This window comes from Dermochelys coriacea, chromosome 12 (genome assembly GCF_009764565.3).
Source record: "Dermochelys coriacea isolate rDerCor1 chromosome 12, rDerCor1.pri.v4, whole genome shotgun sequence".
NCBI classification, from domain to species: Eukaryota; Metazoa; Chordata; order Testudines; family Dermochelyidae; genus Dermochelys; species Dermochelys coriacea.
In genome coordinates this window covers 11,585,337-11,598,041 of record NC_050079.1, presented here as the reverse complement: position 1 = coordinate 11,598,041, position 12,705 = coordinate 11,585,337, and the positions used below count along the sequence as shown (strand labels likewise).

At 41.1% G+C, this 12,705-nt stretch overlaps 1 protein-coding gene across 3 annotated transcripts in view; it reads left to right on the top strand.

Annotated features, from left to right (window-relative positions):
- SLC6A2 (solute carrier family 6 member 2) overlaps window positions 1-12,705 on the top strand; it is a 118,239-nt gene that overhangs the window by 76,822 nt on the left and 28,712 nt on the right. For all 3 annotated transcript variants that reach the window (XM_038368662.2, XM_043494910.1, XM_043494909.1), the window contains exon 11: window positions 12,277-12,377. In XM_038368662.2, the coding sequence (XP_038224590.1) occupies window positions 12,277-12,377 (101 nt within the window). The remainder of the gene's footprint in view (window positions 1-12,276; window positions 12,378-12,705) is intronic.

Genomic DNA, 12,705 nt, shown 5'->3' with positions numbered 1-12,705 from the left:
TTTGGCAATTCAGTAGACCACTCAAACGATAATCATCTGAGCAATGCAATATTAATAGTAAGCCTATCTCTTTGCTCCACCACACACTTTAGGAATATATTGAATGTCCTAAGGGTCCCGTAATATAAACTTGTACTTGGGTAAATAGTTCTTACTCATGGCAAATAGTCCTGTTTTGACAGCATCAATTCAAACCATCTATCGTACCTTAAGATAGTTGCCATTAAAAAGTCAATAACATTAATCAACCTCTCACTCTTTCTTCTCTATCCAGCCACCTCTTCTCTCCTCACCATAATCAAAGTTCAAGGACACAGTCGGCCAGCATTCAAGCATATATTTTTCCCTAGAGACTTTGTGACTCATACAAGTATATACTGAACTAGCTGTCCTGATTACTGGTGAAATTATTCTTCTTTTCCTGACAGTCATCTTATTTTCTTTTTAGAGACAGTGCTTTATAGCTGTCATTGTGTGCTTTATAAAGTTCTCGGGTACCCTTGCTCTACTCCCATTTGCCTCCCTCGGCCATCATCTTATCCCATCTGCACACATCACTTTACTTTTCTAGTTAAACTCCCAAATGGAAATTTTTGGCAAGCAAGTGATCTGAAGGGGTGACGTCCACAATAGCTGCATCTAAGGAAAGCAAAGAATGTCAAACACACAATCTTTGCAATGGTAATTCTGTCCATCAGAGGTAGTGTAAATCTCACAGGTTTTAATGCTGCTTTCTTATAAAACAATTAAAGGCACTAGATTTTAGAGGAAACTGCTTTTTAAGAGAGGTAAATGTGTCAAAGAGAGGGATGCTCCTATCTAGTTTGGCAGCTGAGGCATAAAAATAGCATTGTTTCTTTAGTGATGAAGAGTTATCTTCCATTATTAAAATGGGATTTATTGTGCTTCACAATAGCAAGGCTTGGATGAAGTCCACAAAGTAAATCATCTCCTGCGATCCCTTCCAACCCAGATACTCTATGATTCTATGATCTGAGCTCAGTCAGAATTCACTTACTTGGTAGAATTTCTCTCTTTGCTCAAAGAAAAGGAGTACTTGTGGCACCTTGGAGACTAAGAAATTTATTTGAGCATAAGCTTTCGTGAGCTACAACTCACTTCATCGGATGCATTTCATCTCTTTCCCTGCCCTCCACCCCCTATAATTGGGAAAATAGCTATTAATTTGTCTCAAGCAGCTGATAAATGTTTTTACTGACACAATAAAAGCTGTTGCTCTATAAAGAACAATGTATTGCAGCCCCAGGTGCTATTTAAATCGTTGACTGATTTAATCTGGCATGGTCTTGACCACCTTTTGTTTTCTGATAGACCCCAGTTCCCTTAGCGACCCAGCAGGAACATTAGCTTAGCCCAAAGGCAAACTTGACATTTTGGCACAGACCAAAAAATGTGGAAATATTTAGTTCACATAATACCTATGTCCATTAACTGTGAAGCTTTTGTTCCAAAGATTTTTTTTACGGGGGAGGGGGAATTGGTTTGTTTTCGCAAGTAACAATACTTTACTTGTTTCAGAGTAGCAGGCGTGTTAGTCTGTATTCGCAAAAAGAAAAGGAGTACTTGTGGCACCAAGTGAGCTGTAGCTCACGAAAGCTTATGCTCTAATAAATTTGTTAGTCTCTAAGGTGCCACAAGTACTCCTTTTCTTTTTGCGAATACTTTACTTGGCATTCAGTTTTCCTTGTGTTTACATAAGGTATGCTTTGCTTGATACACATTCTCAGAAAAACCCCTCCCACCCCAAATTAAAATCTGTTAATTAGCACCACTGCCAGGAAAAGTTCCACATAGGCTTTACAAGTCATAATCCCTGTCATGTTTCTATGAAGGAATAAGCTTAATATTTGTGAAAAATGAAGTCTGTTTCCATTCCTGCCTCACATTTTCAGTTGCTCAGAATCTTCTAAAAAAAAAATCCATTTGGGCTGAAACTTTCCATACTTGGGCTCAACCCACAGGTGGGTTTGTTTGGAAGTTTGAGTTAAATGGGTGGATCCATTTGGATGATGGGGAGACAAATATTAGCCAGGAACTGACTTTCAACATTATACTTTTGTTCATGCACACATCCGTTCACACGTCGATACAGGGGTGCTGCTGAACAGATTGCAAAAGAGGGAGGAGAAGCAATCAAAACGGGCCAAACTTGAGTGGCATTGTAATCCCGTGTGCCAGGTCACACTGTCACTCACTCAAATTTGGCCCAGCCACCCCTCCATCATGCCAGAAGTGAATGGAATCTGCCATTATACCACCCAGCTCCCGTCAGAGACTAGGAGGGTGGGGACCTCAGCTGGGCCCTTGCTGAGTTCAGATTCTCAAAAGTGGGGGGGAGGGCATGCCCCCCTTGTTTAAAAAGTGGTGGGGGACAGTGACTCTCCTTCCCCACTTCTGGCACCCATGCATAGATACCCGTACAAGCATGAATGTAATACCTCTACAAACATTCATGCGAACAAAAACAGTCACAGAAATAGTCATGAAAAAGCAAACACAAATGGTGCAAATGTGGTTGGAATGAATAGAAATTTGGAATTCATGAATACATTGGGGAAAATGTTCCCCACTCTTCTCCCAGCTTTAACAGAAGTGTCAATTGCAGTGGCCTCCAAGCCTCTCTGAATGGCATTGGCCATGCATGCGCCCTACTACTCCTTGCACACATCATGAGGGTACCTCCTAATGACAGCAGTTCTTCCATGTTGTGCTATTGGGTGACCACATGGCTGCAGTACCCAGTGCTGTGCAGAGTTGATTCCATAGAGCAATTTTAAACAGGTGCTACTATAGCATCCCCCTCCATCCTCCTTCCCTCACTGCTGTTTATGTCAAGTGGTAGCTCAACTGTCTGATTGAAAAATCGCTGCATCTCTCATTCTTCTGTTCTCTTCCTGCTTCCTAAAACCTTGCTCCCAAAGGCCTGTACCTGCTACAGGATCATTCAAGTGCTTCCAACATGACCCAGATTTTTCACATGCAAATACAAATGTCCTCCCAATGCTGTCCATATCTACACAAATAAAACTTCACCTAATATTTTTCCAAACAAAAGCTATGAATACACATTTGTGGGAAAATGCACAAAGAGGGTAAACACGGATTAAATCAAGATCAAGTTTTAAAGATTAAGTTTGCCTGCCATCATTTGATCAAATATGCCATTTAAAATGTGATTGATGTATATCCTCTTTGCAATTCAAAAATAACTTTAATTTATATAAAATATAAGGTTAAAAGATTATGGAACATAACATATTCAACAAAGCAAAATGAAATAGAAGATGTTTTCTCTTATCTGAAAGAAGTGGGTGTCCAAAAAGTAACATGATGATCAGTTCTCAGTATCTGGAATCCTAAAGTTTTATATATATAACTTTAGGATATATATATATATAGCTTATATAAATAAATGTGTAGGTCTCTAAGGTGCCACAAGTCCTCCTTTTCTTTTTGCGGATACAGACTAACACAGCTGCTACTCTGAAACAAAACATTAGTGTGGACACATTGATAAAACAGCTTTGCTGTTTATGTATTTCAGAGATTGCAGTGAAATTTTCTTTAGCACTAATGTATTTATTTAGGGTATTTGGTCATAAAACTTAAGCGCATCATAACTGCTTTCCCAATGAGAAACAGAGATGAAGTTCACGCTGGCAGTCATGTATTAAAAGTGATATAGATTCTCTCAACTGGTGATTCAATCAATGTTGGGTTTATGATACCAAATCCTTCTCATGATTGCAACAGCCACCAATATGTAGGGTTTTTTTTTCCCCCATGTGCCACATTATAGAAGCACAAATGAAACTGGGAAAGTGGCTTTCAAGAAATGTGAAGAAAGCGAGCAATATATATAGATAAATATAGATAGATATACACGTCTGCTATGGAGGCCCCTTTTCAGAGCTGTTTGAAAACAAAAATACAGCATTAAAACAAAGCATGTAGTTTGAAAGCTACTTTTAGAGGACTTAAATGATGAGAGAGCAGGGTTTGATCTTAAAAGACAAGGCAACTAATTGCAGCATGTATCATCACCTCTTACATTTAAAGTATATGACTCTTTTTACTTTAAAAGATTTCAGAAGCACTTAATAAAGGTTACTTATTTAAATTTATAGAACCTCCACGCTTTGTTTTCAGGGTTGCAAAAGGTTGTTGAGGGTGTATAGATCACCCATAGTAACAGACAGCTGTTTGGTGGCATGCAGCCACTGATCAACAGTACAAATCAAGATTCAAAGAATTTAGGATAGGAAGTTGGGAAGAATACTTTATCTAACTGAACTGGGCAGAATTAGGAAAGTCAAATGTTAAAGTCACATGATTAAAATGGGGGAGAAGATTTTATATATGACCATTTAAAATGTTAAAAATAAAAGCAAACTTTCCAGAGATGATAGTCAGCACAGGTTTGCAGAGTTAGTTTGAGATTGTCAGAGTGTGAATAGAAATAAAAGAATAAAGAAGTATGCATTGTAACTACAGTAAAGTGGCTAGAGTGTTTTGCTGAAAAGGAATGGATTACTCCTGAGCTTAAAGTTAAGCAGGTGCTCAAGTATGTTGCTGAATTGAGGTCTTTAAATTGCACATTTCTGAAGCACTAAACAGCAGTATTGTCTGATGGACTATGAGCCTGATTCTCAATTGCTGTTCTGACAATGTAAAGAGACACTGACGTAAATGAGAATCAGCTCCTACAAAATTTTAAAGCCAGCATATCAGAGTTAAACAAGTTTAATAAAATATGAGAAACAGTGCAAGCAGGTGGGCTGAATCCTGTAGCTACACAGAAACAGATCATAGGAAAAAAATCCTTCTATAGATTAAGAATTGTAGGTTAGGAATATCAAGGATTTAGTATGTTCTTCATATGGACAGTGATGGAGCAGAGCTGTACTGCTATATTGAAACTGCAGTGGGGGATGTGGGGAACAAAGTGCCTTTATTTGCAGAGTTGCAAGTCATATATCCCATGAGCAAAAAAGACTTTAGTTACAAAATGCTATGCTGGGGGGAAAGAATTAATTAAATGTGGTTACTGAAGCAAAGTTATGCAAGTCAACTAGCTCCATTTGAATTGTTCCCTAAGAATAGGCATAAGTACTGTGGTGACACCTTTCAACTCTTGTAAACAAGTTCCTATGAGAAAAAGCCTTCAAACTTATGGCTCTTTGCTCATTAGTTTTGGGATGAAAAACAAACCTGCAAGCTGCAACATCCTTCTCCGGTATATTAATACTTGGAAGTTCAGTACATCTACATGAGCGTGTGACACCAGTCAAAGAGAAGTATTGAGCACTGAAGCCGAGAGCCATTTTTTCTCTTGGAGATTTCTCTAATTACTTTATTTGTGTTGTCTCTAGGCTTACAAGCAAGGAATCTTTTTTTATTTATGTGTTTATTTTATGGTGGTTCTGACCAGGAAATTATTTTCCAAGTTATCACAGCAGTAGTGGTCATGTAATTATAAACCAATGTGGGAAAATAGTCTTGGCAGAGATTAAACTTTTGCAAAGTGATATGTCCTACTGGGAAATGCTAGCAGGAGAAATTCAATTCAAGGATTTCAACAACAGATACAAAGCTGGAGATTGTGGGGTGGGGAGAGAGAGAAATTAGCATTTTAACCATATGGGAGGTTGACATTTTACAATTATTTTGCATAACAAATTAAAACTGCCAGTTAATACATACATTTCTGTTCTAATAAAATACTATGGGTGGAATGTAAGTATTTCCAGTCAGGAATGAAGTTCAAGAAAGATCCAATGAATAAGAGTTAGTATGATTTTTATAATTTTTTCTTCCACATACTGAGCTTTCTACAATTAGACATGTCTTTATCAATTTGAGACTAGTTGCAATACATTTGACATGGGACTACACCTGCAGACTCTCAGAACCTTCAGCTACTGCAGACTGTGGTAGCCTACTGGAGACTTTCACAGGAAGGACCTCATGCCTACCCACTGGCTCCCAACTTGTTCAGGGGTGAAATATGGTTTAGAAGCCCTATGGAGCTCTATGGGGTTTAAGGCCTGCTTACTTGAAAAAAAACACATCCTTTTCCTCATGCATTGCCACAGAATATAATGTGTGCGGAGGCACTCACGCTAACAGACCTCGAGTTAAATGAGCAGTGGCTGGAGATAGGATGTTTCCTACAAGAGGTTCTCATCTCTGGAACAAATGTCCATCCTTGGTCCCATGGAGCCTGACACACTCCACTTAAAGAAAATGCTACAAAAATGTTTATTTTCTCAGGCTTCTGAGAAAGGGATAAGTTGAGGATGGTGTCAGTGAGGTAAAGGATGGGTGCTTGCCCAGGTAGGTTGGGTGGCTCCAGAAGTTTTTATTTTTATGGCTTCCACTGCTGCTTATGTCTATATATCAAATGAGAATTTAGGTGCATCATCTAAAAGGAAATACATGAAAATAATCACATTTCATCCTTGGCTTTATGTTCCTGGTGAGATATGGGCCTGATTCTCCTTTAAGGGCCTGATTCTTCTCTCTCACCAGTTTCACGCTGGCACTAATTGGCAACCATGATGCTATTTCAACAGAGATTCCAAAGACTGAGTCGCAATGGAAGCTGAACTATATTCTGATCTTGAAGCCCAAATAACACTTTTTGATGGGTGTCTTAGAAAGACCTTAAATAGACAGACCCAGGAGCTTCCTCCAGTTCACTGATAGGACAGTAGGAAGAAACTTGTACAGCCACTGTGTATACTGTCACACAGAGGGTTCTAGCTTTTAGTGCTGTAAACATGACACCTCTCAGACGTACTACACACACACAAAGAATAAGGTATTGAGAACCTTAGCTATCTGATGGTTTAGAGGAACACCTAAGTGCTTTAATGATACTTTTTTAATGATAATTTGAGAGAGACTGTCTGCTACTCTCCTCTCTAGCCAATGTCAGTTGCATACAAGTCTGTTCTGCTTCTCATTTTCATGCATCCCTCTTTTCACAGAGCACAGTAACAACCATTGGATGTAGCTAACTTTCAGCTACAGTGTTTGGTTAGATAAGTAGTGTTTGGTTAGATAAGGTTTGGCTCACAATGAAAGTAATAGGGTCATGTATTTGCAACTGCTAATACAAATTTATAAATGCTGATCAAGTGATCAAGGTGAGTCTGCCATGTTTATAAACACATGTTCTATGTCATTCATTTAACATAGCAAGTTTGATTATAATTATTTAGAGTCTGATGTCGCAGTCTCATCAAGCAAACCCTTTGTCCCCAGCTGCCCAATGATTTAAACAATCAAAACTTCCAACCTTTTCCTATAATTGCTGCTTTTTACTTTTTTTATACACGTGAACACGTCATTTATTTTCTAAGGTATCTTCTCTGCCCGCAGTACTAAATTAGGAGATACTGAAAACGTGTACCAAGATAATAGTTTTAGAAAAAATATTTGGTATTATTGAGTAGTTTCCTGCAATGCTTTGGGAAATCTAAACCAGGGCATTGTAGCCTTGTTGTTATGTCGTTATACTCATTAATAATCTGGAAAAGGGGGTGAACAGTGAAGTTTGCAGATGCTACAAACTTATTCAAGCAATTTAAGTTCAAATCAGACAGCGAAGAATTACACAAGGATCTCACAAAACTGGGTGACTGGTCAACAAAAGGGAAGATGAAATTCAACATTGATATGTGCAAAATAATGCACAGTGGAAAAAATAATCCCAACTATACATATGCAATGATGGGCTCTAAATTAGCTGTTATCACCCAGGAAAGAGATCTTGGGATCACCATGGATAATTATAGGAAAACATCAGCTCAATGTGCAGCAGCAGTCAAAAAGGCTAATGGTATATTAGGAGCTAGTAGGAAATAGATAGAAAATAAGTCAGAAAATATCATAATGCCACTATATAACTCTATGATGTGTCCCCACCTTGAATATTTTGGACAGTTCTGGTTGCCCCATCTCAAAAAATGTACAGTGGAACTGGAAAAGGTTCAGAGAAGGGCAACAAAGATTATCAAGGGTATGGAAAGGCTTCGGTTTCTCTCCTTCCTCTGTAGCATGGGGCATGGGTCACTTGCTGGAGGATTCTCTGCACCTTGAAGTCTTTAAACCATGATTTGAGGACTTCAATAGCTCAGACATAGGTGAGAGGTTTATTGCAGGAGTGGATGGGTGAGATTCTGTGGCCTGCATTGTGCAGGAGGTCAGACTAGATGATCATAATGGTCCCTTCTGACCTTAATATCTATGAATCTATCTATGAGTTTAGGGCTGGGCAGCTTAGAAAAGAGATGACCAAGGAGGGATATGATAGAGGTCTATAAAATAATGAGTAGTATGAATAGAGAAGTGTTATTTACCCTTTCTCACAATACAACAACCAGGGGTCACCTGATAAAATTAATAGGCAGCAGGTTTCATACAAACAAGAGGAAGTACTTTTTCATATAATGCACAACTAAGCTGTGGAACTCATTGCCATGGAATGTTGTGATGGCCAAAAGTATAACTGGTTTAAAAAAAGAACTGGATAAATTCATAGGTGTTAGGTCCAGCAATGGCTATTAGCCGAGTTGATGAAGGAAACACCGCCAGGCTCGGGGAAACCGTAAACTAGAGCCCTGCATGGGGCTATTCCTTAACCCTGCTCCCACTTGCACCTGCTATTATGGCAGTGCGTCCTGTGGAACTGCAGGTCTCTACCCTAAACCTCTATCAGAAGCTGGAAGTGGAAGACAGGAGTGGATCACTCCATAATTGCCCTGGTCTGTACAATCCCCCTGAAGCTCTAGTGTGGAGTCAGGATATTGGGCAAGATGGACCATGGTGTGACCCAGTATGGTGGCTCATATTCTTATTCTAAACTGAAAGATAAGCACCTAGGCAGATTCTAGAGAAGGTTACTGAAAGATGAAATGGCATGCAAGAGAACGTGTATTTCTTCACACTGCGCTGAAAAACTGGTAGCTCCTCTGAAGACTTACAAATATGTGGATTTACTTTTCAATCAGTGCCTTCTTTGTTTGTGGGTTTTTTTACATGACTATGAGTGAGTTGTGTAATTTGAGTACAAGTACAATAGCCCACAGGCATAATAAAAAAAGCATCTGTATTAATTTTGCCATTTTAATGTTTGAAATGCGTTGTGGCTTAACTAAAAATGAAGTTCAACATGTCTTTCTCAGTAGTCATGTGATTTACAATTAGGGTATCATGTGAATGGGCAATTAGGAAAAAACCCTGGTCCCTTTGAACTCTATTGCAAAATTCCTGTTAGTTAAAATGGGGTCATAGAATCATAGAATATCAGGGTTGGAAGGGACCCCAGAAGGTCATCTAGTCCAACCCCCTGCTCAAAGCAGGACCAAGTCCCAGTTAAATCATCCTAGCCAGGGCTTTGTCAAGCCTGACCTTAAAAACCTCTAAGGAAGGAGATTCTACCACCTCCCTAGGTAACGCATTCCAGTGTTTCACCACCCTCTTAGTGAAAAAGTTTTTCCTAATATCCAATCTAAACCTCCCCCATTGCAACTTGAGACCATTACTCCTCGTTCTGTCATCTGCTACCATTGAGAACAGTCTAGAGCCATCCTCTTTGAAACCCCCTTTCAGGTAGTTGAAAGCAGCTATCAAATCCCCCCTCATTCTTCTCTTCTGCAGACTAAACAATCCCAGCTCCCTCAGCCTCTCCTCATAAGTCATGTGCTCTAGACCCCTAATCATTTTTGTTGCCCTTCGCTGTACTCTTTCCAATTTATCCACATCCTTCTTGTAGTGTGGGGCCCAAAACTGGACACAGTACTCCAGATGAGGCCTCACCAGTGTCGAATAGAGGGGAACGATCACGTCCCTCGATCTGCTCGCTATGCCCCTACTTATACATCCCAAAATGCCATTGGCCTTCTTGGCAACAAGGGCACACTGCTGACTCATATCCAGCTTCTCGTCCACTGTCACCCCTAGGTCCTTTTCCGCAGAACTGCTGCTGAGCCATTCGGTCCCTAGTCTGTAGCGGTGCATTGGATTCTTCCATCCTAAGTGCAGGACCCTGCACTTATCCTTATTGAACCTCATTAGATTTCTTTTGGCCCAATCTTCCAATTTGTCTAGGTCCTTCTGTATCCTATCCCTCCCCTCCAGCGTATCTACCACTCCTCCCAGTTTAGTATCATCCGCAAATTTGCTGAGAGTGCAATCCACACCATCCTCCAGATCATTTATGAAGATATTGAACAAAACGGGCCCCAGGACCAACCCCTGGGGCACTCCACTTGACACCGGCTGCCAACTAGACATGGAGCCATTGATCACTACCCGTTGAGCCCGACAATCTAGCCAGCTTTCTACCCACCTTATAGTGCATTCATCCAGCCCATACTTCCTTAACTTGCTGACAAGAATGCTGTGGGAGACCGTGTCAAAAGCTTTGCTAAAGTCAAGAAACAATACATCCACTGCTTTCCCTTCATCCACAGAACCAGTAATCTCATCATAAAAGGCGATTAGATTAGTCAGGCATGACCTTCCCTTGGTGAATCCATGCTGACTGTTCCTGATCACTTTCCTCTCCTCTAAGTGCTTCAGGATTGATTCTTTGAGGACCTGCTCCATGATTTTTCCAGGGACTGAGGTGAGGCTGACCGGCCTGTAGTTCCCAGGATCCTCCTTCTTCCCTTTTTTAAAGATGGGCACTACATTAGCCTTTTTCCAGTCATCCGGGACTTCCCCCGTTCGCCACGAGTTTTCAAAGATAATGGCCAAGGGCTCTGCAATCACAGCCGCCAATTCCCTCAGCACTCTCGGATGCAATTCGTCCGGCCCCATGGACTTGTGCACGTCCAGCTTTTCTAAATAGTCCCTAACCACCTCTATCTCTACAGAGGGCTGGCCATCTCTTCCCCATTTTGTGATGCCCAGCACAGCAGTCTGGGAGCTGACCTTGTTAGTGAAAACAGAGGCAAAAAAAGCATTGAGTACATTAGCTTTTTCCACATCCTCTGTCACTAGCTTGCCTCCCTCATTCAGTAAGGGGCCCACACTTTCCTTGGCTTTCTTCTTGTTGCCAACATACCTGAAGAAACCCTTCTTGTTACTCTTGACATCTCTTGCTAGCTGCAGCTCCAGGTGCGATTTGGCCCTCCTGATATCTTTCCTACATGCCCGAGCAATATTTTTATACTCTTCCCTGGTCATATGTCCAACCTTCCACTTCTTGTAAGCTTCTTTTTTATGTTTAAGATCCGCTAGGATTTCACCATTAAGCCAAGCTGGTCGCCTGCCATATTTACTATTCTTTCGACTCATCGGGATGGTTTGTCCCTGTAACCTCAACAGGGATTCCTTGAAATACAGCCAGCTCTCCTGGACTCCCTTCCCTTTCATGTTAGTCCCCCAGGGGATCCTGGCCATCTGTTCCCTGAGGGAGTCAAAGTCTGCTTTCCTGAAGTCCAGGGTCCGTATCCTGCTGCTTACCTTTCTTCCCTGCGTCAGGATCCTGAACTCAACCAACTCATGGTCACTGCCTCCCAGATTCCCATCCACTTTTGCTTCCCCCACTAATTCTACCCGGTTTGTGAGCAGCAGGTCAAGAAAAGCGCTCCCCCTAGTTGGCTCCCCTAGCACTTGCACCAGGAAATTGTCCCCTACGCTTTCCAAAAACTTCCTGGATTGTCTATGCACCGCTGTATTGCTCTCCCAGCAGATATCAGGAAAATTAAAGTCACCCATGAGAATCAGGGCATGCGATCTAGTAGCTTCCGTGAGTTGCCGGAAGAAAGCCTCATCCACCTCATCCCCCTGGTCCGGTGGTCTATAGCAGACTCCCACCATGACATCACTCTTGTTGCACACACTTCTAAACTTAATCCAGAGACACTCAGGTTTTTCCACAGTTTCGTACCGGAGCTCTGAGCAGTCATACTGCTCCCTTACATACAGTGCTACTCCCCCACCTTTTCTGCCCTGCCTGTCCTTCCTGAACAGTTTATAACCATCCATGACTGTACTCCAGTCATGTGAGTTATCCCACCAAGTCTCTGTTATTCCAATCACGTCATAATTCCTTGACATCACCAGGACCTCCAGTTCTCCCTGCTTGGTCCTTCATCCTTATACAATTTCTGATTCGGAAGTAACTCAGCTATATTTTTCTGAGACTACAAATAACAAATTTGTTTGGTACTTTGCCACCGTCTAATCATTTTTGCCAACTTGAAGTTTGTGTGTCTTCTGTTTGTGTTTAACTTGCAGGTGTGGACAGATTCAGTGAAGACATCCAACAAATGATGGGCTTCAAACCGGGCCTCTACTGGCGACTGTGTTGGAAATTTGTTAGCCCTGCTTTTTTATTGGTAAGAGGTGATTTATTTATTTATTTTGTCCTGGAAAGACCACTATGAGGATGTTTCCTACCAGCTTATTCATACTAAAAGCAAGATATTAAGCAAATTCATAACATTAGTCATCCGGGCCTACGCTACATGTTTTGTTGCCCAGGGCAGTCTTGATTTCCAGTGCTCGCCAAACAGCTGAGCAGAACAAAACACTGCCCACCCAATTTGGATGCAGACACACACCCTGGATGTTAATTTGGCACCCTCAGAACCCGGTGTCCAGAACAACTGCCCTGATTACTGGACCCTAAGGCTGGCTCTGTTACTCGCTGTTATCCCCAATGTT